Source organism: Diachasma alloeum, unplaced genomic scaffold (genome assembly GCF_001412515.2).
Source record: "Diachasma alloeum isolate Michigan unplaced genomic scaffold, Dall2.0 Dall_scaffold_01052, whole genome shotgun sequence".
Classification (NCBI taxonomy): Eukaryota; Metazoa; Arthropoda; class Insecta; order Hymenoptera; family Braconidae; genus Diachasma; species Diachasma alloeum.
The window spans coordinates 15929-34266 of NW_021681164.1; the positions used below are offsets into that span (position 1 = coordinate 15929).

The 18338-nt window shown below is 37.0% G+C and overlaps 2 protein-coding genes across 2 annotated transcripts in view; both read right to left on the reverse strand.

The window, feature by feature from the left end:
* Positions 1-335: 335 nt before the first annotated feature.
* On the reverse strand, positions 336-3002 carry LOC107045682 (ejaculatory bulb-specific protein 3). Its single transcript, XM_015268012.1, has 2 exons — positions 2804-3002; positions 336-657 (listed from the first exon to the last, which is right to left on the reverse strand). Exons 1-2 carry the CDS (start codon positions 2985-2987, stop codon positions 458-460), a joined length of 384 nt encoding a protein of 127 aa, XP_015123498.1. The 5' UTR covers positions 2988-3002; the 3' UTR covers positions 336-457.
* A 955-nt stretch (positions 3003-3957) lies between these two features.
* The window catches only part of LOC107045681 (protein sneaky), a 15587-nt gene continuing 1206 nt past the window's right edge, over positions 3958-18338 (reverse strand). Inside the window, exons 2-5 of the mRNA XM_015268011.1 lie at positions 17666-17881; positions 10877-11178; positions 10256-10443; positions 3958-5123 (exon numbers count right to left, since the gene is read on the reverse strand). Of these exons, the coding sequence (XP_015123497.1) occupies positions 3958-5123; positions 10256-10443; positions 10877-11178; positions 17666-17881 (1872 nt within the window). The remainder of the gene's footprint in view (positions 5124-10255; positions 10444-10876; positions 11179-17665; positions 17882-18338) is intronic.

Below are 18338 nucleotides of genomic sequence, written 5' to 3' on the forward strand. Positions count from 1 at the left end.
GACCTGAAGTGTGATTGCTAATCACTAATAAATGATGAAAAAGAAGTAAGTAAATGAAGAAGAATAGAGTATTGGATGATTCATTGGTTATCTATGAAAAACCATCAATCATCTACTCATGAACGAAATACAAAAATGGAAAAAGAAAAAAATCAAGCATACAAAAAAATAAAGAAAAACCTCAGAGTGATCATTAAGTACATAGTCATTTTATATTTGACAATTTAATAATAGGAATAGAAATAGATTCCACTTATGTAAGAAAAATATCATTACTTGCATAACAATTTCACATGATTTGTTACTTTGTATCAACAAAAGTCAATGAAACACGCTAGTTTAGAAGGAAAATTGACTTCATTGGAAGCATTTGAAAAAACACTTGAAGAAAAGAGAGAAAAATCTATTTATTGCTGTGAGGTGGGGTTCATCATATACATGTGGAAGATTGATTACTTCAAAGAGCAACAGTGGTGGTCTCAATGTCCAGCCCGAGGTAGTTTTTCCGGTAGTTACCGCGAGGATCGTATTTGTTTTCTAGTCTCATCCAGTCGTCAATTCTGTTGTCGATTACATGATGGTAGAATTTCTCTGCCATTGTCTTCTGTGCTTTACTGCAACTAGCACAACCTGTTTCTAATGCGTCCGGTAAATTTCCTACGGGCAGACCATATGGATTTAGTTTACTTATTAAGTAATTATGAAATTCACCCCTCACGTACGACGTCCATCTAACACGGCTTGTTCCAACGGCGGGGAGACTTACGGCGCGTCAACTCCGGTATTCAATAATCGATAACTGAAATGAACTTTGAAATAAACTCCCTAAGAACTCTTTTTTTCCCATAATTTCCTCATTTTTTACACCAATTTCAATGTTTGCCGACAATTGGTTGTTGAGATCTTCGAACATGCTAAATTTATTTATAACAAACAAATTATTGAACAAATCGAAATTTAACTTCTGCCATTCAATAGAAGGATCATTAAAATATTTTCAGTAAAAATTTCAAAATTTTTGGGGGAAATTTTGTCGATAAACGAGATGATTTAATATGATTGAATCGGTTCGATGTAAAACTATCATCTACAACTTTTGTTCATAGAAAAAAATATTATAAATACATTGAAAAAAAAATAACATAGTTCACTGCAGAGACAATTCCATTGACTTTCCAAATATCTTTTCCAAATGTGAATATGTCTCTTCGAATTCGAGAAAATGATTTTTTACTGGTGACGGAAAGGATCGATACCATCCATTGACCCCGGCCGGATAGGACAAACTTATGGGTCGACGCATGGTATCAACGCCATACGTGAGGACTTAAGGATATCCAAGTACTTCGTTCAAATTGGCAACTTTTTTTCAAGCAAGATTTCAGTTTTGTCGAAAATCTTGCCATCCCCATACTTTTTCGGATTTTTCATTGTCGAATATATTTTTTCAAGAATTTCTTCAATGAATATTGTGAACAATATTTTATTCAATTTCACACTTGACTCTCGTTGGTCTAACCTCTAATGATCATAGGGCAACACTGCACATGTGTTCCATATAACCTCGTAAATTCGGTCCGAGTAGTCACTTGAGCGGACTGTTGCCAGGCGTCAAAAACGCACAGTTTCAAACCACCCAATATGGCCGTCGTACCAATCAAGAAGCTTTTAATTTGATTGTTTGCAATTATCTGTCCGGAAAAGGTTTTTTAATGTCGCAACAAAAAACTGGAGAGTATAACGAACAATGTCATGTACGGTTATGTGTACGAGAAAACGCTTTAAGACTATGAACTATTGGATTGAAGGTGGCAGTATACTGCTCTTATGGACGCGATGTGTTAAATTTCATTCTTTCAAAAATCGGTTTCTCGAAAATATGTTCGGAAACTAAAGTTGACCAAGTCGCAAGTTCTCATATGACAATATGAAATAAATTTTAAATTAAAGTTAATATGAATAGAAACATGTGTGTGCAATTTGTGCTCGATCAACAGTTTAGTATTATTCCTAATAATTAATTTAAAAATGCGAAATAATACAGAGTTGAAGAAAAAATGACCTTTGCAGGTTTAAGAAAAAGATTAAAATGTATGAAAAATTTTGAAAAATTAAGAAAATTTTACGTTCAATATATGGATATGATCGACAGTCGGAAAGTTTTGATGATTAATAATTTATGTTTCTGAGTGACTCAAAATTTTATGTGATTTGATGGATTAATTTTTTACAACTATCAAAGTTAGAATTCATACAAGAAAATGATCAATGTTAAACCAAATTTTTGGTGGTGTTGTAAATTTATTTTTCCTCCTTATATTCAACGATTCACCAGGAGTATATTCATAAAATTTTTAGCTGAATATTCTTCGACTTCAAAAATCAGAATATTCCTCTTATAGTTCCTTATAAAAAAATGGAGGTATCAGTCTTTTTAAGCATATGCTTTCGCAAAAGTGCTCCGAATTTTGAACGTAGAAATTGATATTTTCAGGGCTCTTAAGGGTTACGCCTACCAAAAAAACCCCAGCAGCCATTCCGAACCTCATATAAAAATATCTAACAATCAATCAAACAACAAAAGACATTGATGAATACGACAATTAATCCATCTCCTTTCAGTCACCTCCCGAAATCGTCTTTAAAAATTCCAACGGTTATGCGAAGCTTCGAAAAATGAATGACGAGCAATTTATAAATGAAAAGCCGAAAATGAGTTCCTGGGATTTGAAGAAAGGATAGTGATGAAATTCCTGTAGCATGACGCCAGTCAAACCTCCACTCTCATAATCGTTAAACTTACTTTTGAACTCATTCCCTTCGGGTGTGCACGGTTTTTCATCCATCAGGCAGTCAATATAATTCTTGAAAAGTCTATCGTTCTTGATGATCGAGTCGATATCGAATTTATCGTATTTCGTAGTATACATTGGCCTTTCCTCGGCGAGAGCGACGGCGATTAATACAAAAAATATGAGGCGCCTCATCGTCGTTAGCTTACAAGTGATTTCCAACTTCTGGATCACTCGAACCCTCCGGGGTATACCTTATATCTTCAAAGAATGCTCATTAACTGCACGATACGGTAACAACTGCGAAGAAAAATTTCAATTTCATGTGAGCACGAAATTCAAGTGATTTATTGCTACTAATACACTGTAGCTTTCATGCTGTTTACTCGAAATTGAATCCAATGTTCTGAAAATGACATTATGACAGTATTTGAGGTATTTTATATCGAGATTCGACTATTTTGACCATATGTCATTTTCAACTCTCGTATCATCAGCTGATTCCTGATTATCTTTTCCATCTTTGTTAGTGATATTTTCATTCTATTCCAAATTGATGGCTATATCCAAGCGCTATTTTAGTGATATATTTTTTCAAGCTATTAAGCTCGTTTCGAGCTTCCCATCTGGAGAACGTCATTGGATTATTGGAGGGAATTTATTCAATAGTGGTAAAAAATGAATTAATTTCTATACAAGCCCGACGACCAGGCGCAGTGGGTAAGGGTGTTGCCTCACATGCATAAGGTTCCGAGTTCAAATCCCGGTAGGGTAGAATGGTGCGATCTAACCATTTTTCAAGTCTTGAGCATTATCGCAATATACTTAACCAAGTCGAAGCGATGTAAAATAATAATAAAATAAAATTTCTATACAATTGCTGTTGAAAATCATTCATAAATGAAATAATGGCACAATTACTCACACGCAATAGCTAATGGCCCAAAGAAATGGTCTTAAACACCAATAACTCCACCATTTTCTTTGTAAGCCTGTGTTTGTTCTTCATAATCGAATGTCATTCAATAACTATTTACAGTTCGTTCGGAATTTATTGAAGATTGACAGAACTATCGTTGGTCTGGTCCTCCTCTGACCTCTTCTGAAAACTCAATTACTGTTGCTTTCCAAAAACAGTCTACAACAAATAGAAATCCTCACCTATTCATTCCACCTGTGTATCATAATCCTCCTCATCGTCAGTCTCTCCTGGCAGACAAGCCAAACAAACCTCTCCCACATCCCTCCAGCATTCCCAACAATGGATAAATTCGCACCCTGGTGTCTCACATCTCCGAAACGTTGCCTTTCTACCCTCCGGTTCACCGCAGATCAAACACTTCAATCTTGCAAAAGCAAAAAACTTTAGCCATCCACATAATGTCGGCGATCTTAGCCTCAGTGCTACCCACGGATCCATGTCTTTCTCCAGTAGACTCGCCCTCACCAATGTTCTCACTCTGATCTTCATAAACCGGAAGTAACCCAATCTTCTTCTCAGTGTCTCATTATAGAGATACAAAACACGTCTCTTTTCACGTTTTCTATAGAAGAATGAACATATCAATCTTCTTAAACGTTGTGTGTAAGCAGCGACGAAGAGCATGAGCCAAATGGCGGTGTAAGTTCCATATATCTTCATGAGGATATAACTCGATAGCTCGGTGGGACGGGGAAGACAAGTGGCATTCGATACCACCATTTTTATTCTTTTTTTCACGTTAAACCCTTTTACGACGCTTCTTATCAGTGATGCAATGACTCCAGTGCCCTTTACATCGATGTTGAGGTCGTGGTGACCTGCTTGAGTGTACTCCATATGTCCATGTTTTCGAATGAGGTCTAGGGTCTCGAAAAAGAGACGATCAAGAAGGACAAAAGTTGTTGCCGTCACCATTTCCAGGATTAGCTTGACTGTTTGACCAATAAAGTTTTTTTTCTCTATCTTCCCTTGTTTTAGGCGATAAGGGTCTACAAACTTTTGAAATTCGACCTTCCTCAAGGGTAAGATGATAGCGCTACCGCGGTGCTTACGCCGCGCGTCAATTTTACGGAAATAGGTGGTTACGTAGTGGTTGTCATGCTCAATATCGGTGAGATAACGGTCATGGTAGTCTTGCGCGCTGAGGATGATTTTGAGGAAGACAAAGGCTAGGCAGCGTTTAAGGAAGGTCATTAGGGAATCAAAGAAATGCCGGCGGATGTTGAAGTCATGAAAAACTGCTTTGGCGGTATCCCCGGCATCGCGAACATCGAGGATTAGGGGCGCGTTTTTAAGCTTGTATTGCAGACGAGCATCTTTAAAACCAGAACTGAGGGAGTCTCTCGCGTCTGAAAGGGGTTGAAGTCATTGAGATGGAATTGATCTACTTCTTTTTTAGGAAAAAGAAAGAAAAACAGGTATTAGGTGATTACTAGCATGCGGTCTGTATTGACCGTTTGTCGAATGCCTAATGGTCATTTTGCTTCCGAAAGGAAGCTTTGTAATTGTCCATTTTGCCGATTTTCTAATTTCACTTGAAAATTATGTAGAATGTTGTGAAACGTGAAGATATGATGTTTTTAGAAACTGTGTGTATGTATGTGCAATTTTTTTCGAATTTTTTAATAGATTTCCATAAAAAAAAGAAATAAAGTTAGAGCTAAAAATCTGAATCTTTGGGCGAAAGCACGTCTGGGCGAAATTTCAGCTCAATCGGTCAAGCCGTTTCTGAGATATAGCAATTCCTCGAAAATCTTTTCTTCTCCATATCTCAAAAACTACGTGACTGAATTGATTTGTTTTGACGTTCAAATATTCATCGTAATATCTTTCAAATTACGTTTGTGACGTTATGAGTTAGATCACCCACCGCATTAATCCTGGGTGATCTAACATGTGACTAGTCCCTGGGACTAGTCACAAATAGAAATAAGCTTTCCTTTCCTAGGGCCGTCGTACCCTATGTTGAGCGGCTAACTGTCGCGTGGGATTCACTCAAGTTGGGAATGATAAGGGAATTGGAAGGTATTGTACCGAAGATAAATACACGATTAACTGGTAAAAGCATGGTATATTTAACTCAACTACTAACTACGGTATACGACAGTGTTATTGATGAACTTAATCAAATAATCAAGTAAGGGAGTTTGACCCTCCTGACTCTCGTAATCCACTGTTCCCTGCTGTACCTTGTGATCCGCATGGCCCCTATGACCCCAAAGGTCCCTGGGGACCGCAGGAGCACAAAGATCACCTCCGTTACCCCTCCTTGTAACATGAAATATACTTAATCAAATAATCAAGTAAGGGAGTTTGACCCTCCTGACCCTCGTAATCCACTGTTCCCTGCTGTACCTTGTGACCCGCGTTCGGTAAACGCGTTATTAAGAGATCGGACTGAGACTTATAAGCTTGGAGATCCGCTCCACTTCACTCCCGATCGTACTCTGCCCTTGCAGAGTCTTTGTAAAATGCCCAAGACCTAAAATTGCAGAGCAAGCAGTCTCACGGTCCCGAAACACTAAGACAATTAAGTGTCATCATTGACACACAACTAAAACAGTCAAACAGCTTCATTACCCAGAAGCTGGACTCAGCTGGCACCGTGAGAGTGCTGAGCTCTGCTCCTGCACGATGAGAAAGAAATCATATTTCTTTTCTCATTGTCCAACATTATACATTTAATGTAACGTATTATTCATAATACGTCACATTGTATTCAACAAATAACCGACGTATTAATGACAATACGTCACACGTTATAATTTTTTTGCTTAAGGACCCTGTGCACGTGTGAAAAAATCGTATAGAAATTTTCTATACGAATTGCCTATAGAATTTCTATAGGATTTTCGCATATAATATTCGGATATTTCTATACGGATATTTTTTATACAAATTATTTCTATACGATTGCTATAGGTTTGATCGTATACGACCCACTGCCACATGTATATAGAAATATTTCGTATGGAGTCGTGACACTTCTCTACGTTTTTCTCTGGAGCATTTTGACATCTTTCGTATGAAACCAAACATTTATGTATAGAAATAATTCGTATAGAAAATATTCGTATAAAAATATCCGAATATCATATACGGAAATCCTATAGAATTTCTATACGCAATCCGTATAGAAAATTTCTATACGATTTTTTCAAACGTGTGGATTATTTTTCGAACGTTATCTCGATTGTTTTTCCATCTTCATAATGTAAAATATATCAAAATTTCCACACGGAGAGAAATATTCAATTGAAATTACGTATCTTTTACGTAATTCTGGAGCGAAATGTGGTTGTAGGAAATTTTCCGTAATCGTTGCGGAATTTTTCCAGAGCGTTCCGTAATTTTCACCTGAATCTCCTGTGAAAAATTACGATACCGTCACTTAAATTTTCGCAGTCGAATCCGTAATCGATGTGCGAACTGTGAGTTCCGTAATTTTTACTGAGCATTTCTCTCCGTGCATTGGATTTTACATCACACAGGAGTCCCTAAGAATTATGATTGTACAATCAAAAAAGCAGAAAAAAGTGACCATATTCAAAGAGCGTTTGACGTTATGAGTTTTACCCGTTTGGTAAAACTCAAATTAAAGGATAATTCTTCTGCTAATCTCTCGATTGTTAATCCTTTCCTGGTTCACTCCTGCCTCGGCTACTTCGGCGGTGAGCTCACGGGGGGTCCGCTCACTCGGAGGGATGTTAAGGATGGAGGATCGTGGAGGGGTTAAACCTCTTAGTAAACACTCGCGTACAGTTAGATAAAAGTATGATATATTGTCTAACTTGATGGTGAATTACACGATATCTATATTGATGGGTCGGTTTAACGCGTAGTTAATGGTGTTTTACTCGACTGAGACTCTGACTTGTGGTAGTCTTATCTGGCTGAAGGCCTGAGCTTTGACAGATCCTTTCTGTTTCGCTCTCGATCGTGCTCTGCCGTACCCTGGTGCTTCCAGAGTCCTCGAAACTCATCAAAGTCTCAGTTTGCTGATCTAAGCAATCTCACGGTTTTTCTCACTAACACAGTCTTGTGTCGTCATTGACACAAACTACAACAGTCAAACAGTTCGGTACCCCCGAACTGGACTTGTTGAAAACCGTGGGACTGCTTACCAAAGTGTCCAACTGACACCCTGGAATGGCTGACCATTGTCTGGATGGCAGGAAAGAGAAATCATATTTCTCATTCCTCTCATCCACCATTTATGTGAACATTTCACATAATTATTAACTAAATCGACGTATTGGTCTTTCCCAATACGTCACAAGTGAATGGATAATTTATCATGGTAACTAACGATCTGATAGCTATTGACTACTGTGACAAATGACGACCTACAGCCGTTAGATACATCAAGTTATTAATTTGCAATTTCCTCCCGATTGGGTTTATGTCCGAATAATATTCAAAAACTCTCTTTGAAAATGTTCAGCTTTTTTTCTACGTTTTTTTGATGGCACAATCATAATTTTTGGAGACTCCAGGGCTATGTAAAACTGAATAGCAATTGGAGATCTCTGCAGATTATCAAAATAAAAAAAAACAACCAAGATCACGTTCGAAAGATAATCCAACCGGGTCTTAACCAGGGACAACTTGGTAATAATTGACATTTTTCATTTTTTCGATAAAATCGATGTATACACGATAATTCTAGAAAAAAAATTGACATAGGCAGTTAAAATATTGCTCCCTTGATATTACAGGATGGCATTTTGGATGGACGAAACCGGATAAGTATTTGAGGAGGTATTCAACTTTTTGTGAAAAAAACTGATTGCTCAATATCTTCCAAATTACTTGACTGGTCTGCTTTTATTTTCATTTTTTTCAAAATACTCGCCTTGTTGTCTCCTATCAAGATCAATCATATGAATGACCGTTCTTACAAAGCTTTCAAGATATATGCGTCGTTATAATTTTTCATCTAAAGAGTGAATTTGACTGTCCATAAGACACGTAAAAGCTGGAATATTATATCGATCTTTGGCATACCACGCCAAAGCTGTGATAGGGACAGAGTGTTTGGCCTATTTCAATCCCTCACAGACGGCCTCCATATAAGGCGGCTTGTCCCAACGGCCGGGAGACTTACGGCGCGTCAACTCCGTTAATTCAATGAGCGATAACTTGAAAATAGTTGAACGAAAAAATTGAAATAAAATGCATTGGCTGCGTTGAAATGTGAAATAAACTCCCTAAGAAATGTTTTTCTTTTTCATAATTTCCTAATTTTTGACACCAATTTCAATGTTTGCCGATAATTGGTTGCCGCGATCTTCGAACCTGCTAAATTTATGTGTAACAAACATATTATTCAACAAATCGAAATTTAACTTCTGCCATTCGATAGAAGAATCATTAAAGTATTTTTAGTAAGAATTTCAAAATTTTTCGAGGAAATTTTGTCGATAAACGAGATGATTTAGTATGATTGTAACAGTTCGATGTAAAATTTTCATCTACAACTTTTATTCATAGAAAAAAAATATCATAAATGCATTGAAAAGAAAAAGTTCAGCGCCGAGACAATTACATTGACTTTCCAAATATCTTTTCCAAATGTCACTGTCTCTTAGAATTCGAGAAAATGAATTTTTACTGTTGACGGAAACGGTCGATACCATACATTGACTCCGGCCGGTAGGACAAGCTTATGGGTCGATGCATGGTTCGAGGCCGTACGTGAGAGGTTAAGAGGTGTAAATTTTTGACGAATTGCTAGCACATTTTGACGTGAAATTGCCTTTTTGATTTTTAGAATGAAATTGCTACGAATCCATTCGGAATCTTACAACGAATGAAATGGGTAAAAAGAAAAAAAGAAAAGGGTAATAAGGCATAAAGTAACGGTCAAGTGTCTTCTATTGGATAAGTTCGGTCCTCTGCTTGTTTTTCTTTTCCTTCCTATTCGTTACGATAGTAGTAAGGTCCCGGAGAATCTACATAATTAAAGTTATTAGGAAAAGTGGAAAAAGTAGACAATCGCATTTTTTTACAAATGAGTATAGTAATTGTTGCAATTTTGATCAGCAGTTTGCTTCCGAATGGCTTCTCTTTTATTAATTCTTATTTCATTAATTATTCTGTTCTTCTATTTGTCCATGTCGTAGTACTATCATCAATTCAAATGTCATCAAAATGAGCAGAAATTTATATTTCAATAGTACCAATTGAAAGCCAGAATTATAATTTCTTCTCGATAACTATTCTGGAGTTAGTGATACAGTTCGCAACATATATCCAAACGCAAACACACATAAATCTATACAGACAGTTTCTGAAAATATATTTTTTTATGTCTCGTGATATTTTTTGTCACCTTAAGAATTCATCCGAAATTAGAGAATCCAAAACATCACCATTACATTAAATTAATAATTGGAAAGCTTTGTCCGTGGCCGATTTTTGTAATTACTGGGCTACTTGCAATTGCTGATTTTTCATATCTAATGGATTTTTTTTTTACTTTTCAGACTTGCGTAACCTTCACCAATTCCAGCATCAATTTTTCCTTCAGGATTACAGATGCTGGAGCCTCCAAGAGCTTGAACTATGTTGCAGACAAAAGTCAGCTTCATCGGCCAGCATAATAACCAAGCAGCCAGCCACGTTACTGTATCATAGCACTTGTTGTAAGCATCACCGAATCCTTCTCTAGAGAAAAAAAAAATTTATACTCAACTTTAAAAAAAAGGAAATAAAAATACCTCTGTATTTTTCAAATATAATATGAGATAGACCGAACTTCATATACTTATTTATCTTAAAAATCAATATAAAATATAAAAAATAAATATAGAAAATGACGAAAAGCTTCCAAATTTGAGTGCGAGGCGGGACCCTGAGATGGCGATGTGAAACCAAACGGGATGATTATTCAAAACACTCACACTGTATATGAAATTTCAAAATTTCTCGACATCATCGATGTTCCATATTATTTACGATATAACTTTGCTTCACACCTCAATTGATCCCGCCGTCTGGCTCTGTTCGGTTGGTTGTTTAAGAAAAGCCATTGGATTTTAAATTTTGGTTATAACCGTTAATTTCATTTTCACTTATGAAAAAAATCTGAGAACAATACCTGCAACGTTCAGAACCTCTGCTCAGCTGTTCTTCACATCTAGCTTCTATTTTTTTTCGATATTTGGCCTCATATACTTCTCCTTGAGACTCAGCATTTTCGATTTCCTTTTCATGTTTTTGCTCAATTGCTTCACTTCTTTGGGTGTCACCTTGCAGCTCATCGAGATAATCATTTTCCTCCTTGAGTCTCTTCATCTCTTCTTCGCCCTCTATCTCCTCCACAATAGGTCCCATCAGATCCCTCACAGAAGCTAGTGTGTCCTTTACTTCGTTAACATTATCTTTCATACCTAAGATTGCCTATCGACCGAATTAGATATAATGAAAGTCTTATTGATTCTATAAGACATTATAATATAGAGCTTTATAGTAGATTATAATAGGAGCATTATAATATAGAAGATGAATATTGACAGGCTCAACACAGGGGTGAGGGACACAGTTTCAGTTAATAAGTACTAGTGGAGGGATCAAAATTGTATGTAAAATTAGTACTTTTCGGTCGGGTGTAACAAAAGAAATTATGTACAGTATACGATATTTAATTTTTAATGTCCATTTTTTCTCTCGTACATCATTCCTTTTGATTCCTCTTTCTTATGTATGCTTTTTTGAGTTTTTTCATTTTACTCCCTTTCCGTGAGCTACTTTAGGCAAAAGTCTGTGACGAGGCATATTCATTTATTTTTTATTATTTTTCTACATATTTTTTCCCACTACACACTGCCCCCTAAAATGTAAATCCCGCCACCGTTGGATACCCCTTCCCTCACTTTTCCCCTCATCGCCCCTCTATCCCTGCCCCTGGACATCACGAAGACATCAGCCGAAGGAAGACATCAGTTCCGGCGCCACCCGATCAATTGGAGAAGCCAACGCCTCCTGGAAATTCCCCATACTGGACCCCCGAATATTCAACACCTGCAATAATCCCCAGCGAGACATCCCTGGATTGTGGTCATCGTCACCACTCACCCGTGCTGATTGGCCCCGATTGCTCCCGAATTAAAACCCGAAGGACATCGACACCTGACGAACCCCCACGAATCGCGAAGGAAAAGAAGAGACCGTCACTCGTGCATTAGCTGCCCCGTGAGTCGCCACGTGCCCCGAAAGTAGTAATTGTGAATACAGTGAAATTCGCCCGGAAGTTATTTGGCGGATAAAAAGAGGACTTTTGATACATCGAGCTCATCCCAGCTCTAGTATTGGTGCCCAGGAAACCCCGAGGTGGAAAGGAGGCTCTCCAGGAAAACGCCCTGGTATTTTGAAGGAGTGCAAGGCGCCGGTGGGATTCCACGTGTTCGCCAGAGTGAAGTCCCATCGTGAGTACGAGTTACCCCCCTCATTTTCCCTCTTGTCCCTACAATATTACCCTTCATACCCCCCAACGGTGAGCCTACACTCTTTTGTTTCTTCCCCATTCAGTTATTATTTGGATATTTAATTGCATTCTCTTGACACGATTAGCTTCTTCCCTTTTATCTGCATTAGAGTCATCCCCTTTTTACGTGTACAAAAGTTGCCTGGCCTTACCCATAACCCTAGATCCAAGTAAAAGGCATTTCAAGCGTCTTACGACGATCTATCATGTACATTAATAGAAATATAGATATTCAGTTAATTTTATTCCTCATTTGTCCTCATTATTTAATTGCCCTAAATCCCCCTTTTAGGAAATGATAATAATTAAATATTGAAAGGTCACAAGTCATACAAGTAATAGTCAGCTGGCTACTATTTGGATGATTTATCGCTTATCACGCTCAACGTAGCTCAATTCGTGTGTGCACCGAAGTTTTACTATATCTATGCAACCAATTCACTGGCGGTCATTTTAGTTATTTGGTGTTTATTAATTGTAAAATTTACGACTTGAATTTTCTTATCAATCCAGGTAAGAATTGACGATAGAAACAGGGCTCATCAAGCCCTGGACCAAGGCTCGGAAATGCTTAATCAGGGCTGGGGCTCAGCCTTGGATCAATCCTCCTTCAGCCCTAAAATGATAACCTCGTTTCAGGCTTAGTCCGCAAGGCTTGAACGAGGCTCGGTGCCAAAGCTTGATTCAAGCTTTGAATTACCACATTTTAAAGGCTCAGTCGAGCTTCAGCTAAATAAACTGGAGTATTGTTTACAGATATTTGTATAAACAATTTCTTATTGCTTCATAACCCTTTTTATGAATTTAGAGTAACCTATGAAAGAGAGTGCGGTCGGACCGTACATCACTGTTGCTAAGCGTTGTTGGTGATTGTGATTGTCGGTTAATTAACAATGGATGGGAAAAAAATTATTATCCTCATTAGTTTCTATTAATTATTCGTCCTGGATTATTACCGCGCACCTGGAAATTGAAATACAATGAAATCAAACATTTAAAAATTTGCTCCTCTGCTGGGGTTCGATCCGGGGTCCTGATCCATAGAGAAGCGCGCTATCCACTGGGCTACCTGCGACTTCTTAGGATGATACATTTTTTTCGGGTATAAAAATTCAACTTATGTTAGTGTTATTTTGTTCTTTTGTTGATATCCTAATTAAATTTCCTGAACTTGAATAAATGATAGGTCCGATGGATTTATGAGTTCAGAATCGATTGATTAATTAATTATAGATAAGGATAATAATAATTATGTAGCCTCGTGCACAAAGGGCTGCTCTAGGCCTGGTCTGGGAGTAGCTTAGATAACTTGGCGGAAAATTATAGCTATGTTTGTAGATGATGATAATGTTTTCACCACCATTAGCTAATGAGTATTGATATAAAAATTGAGGAAATTAATCGAAAGTAACTTTAATTTTCGAGACCTTGCTGAGCCCTGAATAAGCCTTGACGTACTCAGCCTGAATACTGAAAGCCTGGACTAGGCCTGGATTGAGCCTCGCCAATGGCCCCTTTAATCATTCTCATTTGAAGCTCAAGTGAACGACGAAACCAAGCCTATCCCAGGCCTGAATAAATGAGCCTCGCCAACCCTGGGCTCATACAGGCTTGTTCTCATCGTCAGCCTATGTAATTCTTACCTGGGAAAAAGAAAATAAGTAAATTAATAAACTGTGTTTGAAACCTCATAAAGTAAACACTGACGACATTTTCCGTACACGTGTATTTAGTTAAACATCCTTGAACAGGATGATTATATTATCATTATTGTTTTAATATATGAGCGAATCTGCCAATTCTGTAGGGGAGAGAGGGACAAAATGGAATATGGGGCAAAATGAAACAGTTAAAAAAACGACTGTTTGATACAATTCGAGCAAAAATAGTACATTACATGCCCGAGCTTTGAAAAACAGATCACTGTCCCCCACGTGCAAGATTGCCTTCCGAGCTGAAGGCTAGTGGCAATTGTGGGATTCATATTATATTCATATTACTTGAAAAGAGAACTGTGGATAAAATGAGTGAAAATTATTTATATTGTCGTCACGATATAAGAAATATATGAAAAACCTTCGGGAGTTTCGAATGAGGAGAGAACATAGACTCAGCGGTGACGAGGTCTTAGCTTAGCTGCTAGCGAGTCAGGGGTCAAATTGACTAGTGGACGTTGAGATCGAGATCTTACAGGGGAGTGGGATTCATCTGTGAACGTAGTTAATACGCTATACAGGGGTTTCGAATATCAGTGATTTTTTTGCACCGCATGTTCTTATCTACCGACTAGATTATTATTATTCTTATCGTACTCCCAATAATAAAAAAAGTTGATAAATTTTTTTTTGTTTGAATTGCGTCAAATAGTTGTTTTTCGGCAGTTTCATTTTGCCCCACTCTCCCTTAGTCCAAAAGAAAAAAAACGAGTATAATCGCAGTACTCTAATTCAATAATTGGCGGAGATATTGAAGGTTGATTTTTTTTCTTCTAAACTCTTTTTTTTCAATTCTAGTTAGGAGCCACCAAGAACAACAACAAAAAATTAAACCTCTTGATTTTATTGTAAATTTTCTCAGCTTTTCGAAAAAATATAGTTTTTTCATGTATCTATGTATGTTGGCATGGAAAACTAAAAAAGAACGTTTCAAACCATCAGTTGGGGTCGTTCCCCATCCCTTATTATTTTTTTTTATTGCAAAGTTCAGAAAATTTCTTGACGAACACCTATTTTTCATTGTGGTACTCTGAAGAATTCAGAGGCGAAATGGAGAGAAAAACAAAATTTAGCCCTCACAAAAAATTGGTTTTCCGAAAATATCTTGGAATTCTAAGGAGGTAGAGAAATTTTGGTATAAATCTTTTTTATAGAGCGGAATGAAATCAACAAAAAAGCGTTTGTGAAATTTTTCCATCTGCCGTAGAAGCAAAGATATTTATTGAAAAATCATCTCCAGATTCAGTTGCCAATCATTTTCTTTACAATATCTCATGATTGAAGCAAAATATCGCTGTCTTGGTAAGAACCTTTCTTGTAGAGAACAATAGAAACTACCAAAAAGGTTTGTTTGGTGAGGAACTGGAGTTAGGGTGGATGTGGGAGAAAATGTGGAGAGAAATGCTGGAAAAAAGTATGTTGAGACGAATTATAAAATACCCGTTTATTAGTGGGATCGAACCACTTCGTTAACGTCTTAAATACACTCTTTGGCACAATTATATGTTAATAGTCTTTAAATTGGAATTAGTTGATTCACTGAAGTTAATTGAACTGAACTACCTATTGTGGTGATGTACTGAACGAAAGTATTAAATGTTGAATGCTGTTAGCTTGACTCGATTATATCATTACTGAAACGATACCGTAACACAACTGAACTACTACTCGTTATGAACTCGCTGATTTTCGGAATGCTACTATACGTTTTTCTCTATCGGGTGCCGCGCTGTCCTATGTCCGTTGACCCGAAGGGTCACGGAGATTTTCGGAGATGGCCGAGGTAGTCAACCGTGAACAATATGGAGATTTTAGCTGCGTTTCGAACAAGCTTATTACAAAAATCCCTCTCTCTTCTTTGCATTCCGAGATATTGTCCAAAAACTAATTTTTGGATTTGAGTGACACATCTTGTTTCCTGTCTTTACCTGTGAATTAACATGTATACTAGGTTATTACTTTTAGGTGATTAAATTTCTACTTATCAATATTTGATAAATCATAAAAATGAAGGCCACTTTCCTGGATTTTATTTATTTTTCGAAATGGGTACATCGTTGGTGTTCCATGCAGGTTACAAGAGACTTTCTTTCCTTATCCCACTGAATTCGATGAGCTTCCTCTTTCATTGCACAAACCATTGCTGGAACGAAGAAATTCCTGCAGTCATTGCTGTTGATTTGGAGACTGAGATATAACGTCTACAGTGTTGCTGAAACCTTTCGAGATATGAAATTGATGTGCAAAATATAATAGGGATTGTAACAAGGAGTAGCAACGAATTGTGAACAATGAAAAAATAAGTTCACTCAATTCACCCGCGGGTTTTCAATTGGGTGGAAAAGAAAGTCTTTTGTAATCCATAAAAGTCTCTAGTAAAATCCAGGAAAATGACCTTAAATTTGATGATTTATTGAGCATTGCTTAATAGAAATTGAATCTTTTGAATATCATAACCCAGCACCGAACTTAATTCACAAGTGAAAACATAAAACAAGATGTATCCACTTAAATCTGAAAATTAATTTTTCGACAATATCTCGGAATACAAAGAAGATACAGGGATTTTTGTTACAACCTTTTTATAGATCTGATTCTTTCCTACAAGAAACTATACAAATAAATCGATATTTGTTTTTAAACCTGAGATGTTGTAAAAACACTTAATTGGCAACTGAATCTGGAGATAATTATTCAATGAATATCTCTAAATATACAGTAGATGTATAAATTGTTACAAAAACGTTTTTGTAGATCTCATTTTCCTCTACAAAAAAGATTTCTGCAACAAATTCTCTATCCGTTTCAGATTTCGAGACAATTTGGAAAAACTAATTTTTTGGGACGACAAAATCTTGTTTTTCTCTGCATTTCACCTCTGAGTTTGTGAGAGCACCAAAAATAAAAATATGTTTTTGTTAGAAAATTTTCTGAATTTGAAAGTGACAAAAAACAAAAATACAAAAAAGGTTGGGGAGCGACCTCAAATAAACATTTAAAACTTAAACTTTCTTCATTTAAACTTTCTTTTTGAGTTTTTCATGCCAAAATACATAGGTACACAAAAAATAATTTGTTTTCGCAAAGCTGGGAAAATTAGATGTGGCTTAGTAGCTCGTAATTCGAAGTGAAAAAAAAGTTTTTAGAAAAAAAATAGTATATTTCGTAAAGAGTGCAAAAAAGTGTTTTTTGGCGAGTGGGAGGTTCATATCACGAGCCGAAGGCGAGTGATATAATCACACGAGCTAAAAAACTATATTTTTCATCACAATGTGGCGGAAATTGGACTTTTAGGCACGTGGGGCGTGCCGAAAAGTTCACTTTTCGTCACAGCGTGATGAAAAATTCCATCTTCAATATCTCCACTAATAATTGAGTTAGAAAATTCCGGTTGGGCTCATGTTCCTTCTTATAGACTATACTTTCTGGGAAAAAACAATTTTATGGTAATTTTTCATATAAAGAATTGGCCGATTCGCTAATATAGATATTTTCTTGTTTTCGTAGTAAACTGGTAGACCTTGCCGCTGACTCGTGAACAATTTATTCTAGGCTAGGCTATCTTAACCGATACATGCTAATTGTAATTCTCAGCGCATTGTGAGGCTCTTTGTATATATGCATACAAGCAAGGTCTCTCGATTTACGCGCATCGTGGGAATTTTGCAATTGCTTATTGAGACTAAACCTGCTGAACGGGTTTAAACATCAGATCAAAGCGGGTTTTGGTGAGGTTGTAGGTGAGTTGAGTGGTACAAGCGAAGGTCCGGACCACTTCTTTTCCATTGTAGGTCAGGTTGAAGATTGGACCTGCTATTACGTAACCTAGGACCAGGGCTTTTAACATGCTTCGACCTGCTCGACCGAAAAAAGCTGGAATTGTTAGGACACACACGCATCTTACCTGTTTCAATCACAATAAAAATTTCAAATATGAAATATAAAACAGAATATTCATTCCTCATTGGCTTCCAAATGGAGATTTTGCGTGAAATTTTATTTCAATTGAATTTTGTGAATGGATATGAATTGAATGATGAATATTGAACACGCCCTCGCCCTCGCCTTCGGCTCGTGCTGCAAACCTCATATTCGCCAGAATAGTATATTTCGTAACGAGTCCAAAAAACATTTTTTTTAACGAGTTACGAACAATATTTTTCATCACAATGTGGCGGAAATTGGACTTTGAGGCACGCGGAGCGTGCCGAAAAGTTCATTTTTTGTCATAGCGTGATGAAAAAGTTTTTTTCGGCCTAATGACGAAATATACTATTTCTGACTCATGTGATTATAACCCTCGCCTTCGGCTCGGGTTATAACGTCCCATTCGTCAGAATAGTATATTTCTAACCTAGGGA

What these genes read in the sequence shown, in the direction of transcription:
- LOC107045682 (XM_015268012.1), bottom strand. Translation starts at nt 2,987, where the DNA reads ATGAGGCGCCTCATATTTTTTGTATTAATCGCCGTCGCTCTCGCCGAG. An exon ending in CGAAGGGAATGAGTTCAAAA is followed by an intron (nt 658 to 2,803) that starts GTAAGTTTAACG and finishes GTCTGCCCGTAG; the next exon opens with GAAATTTACCGGACGCATTA.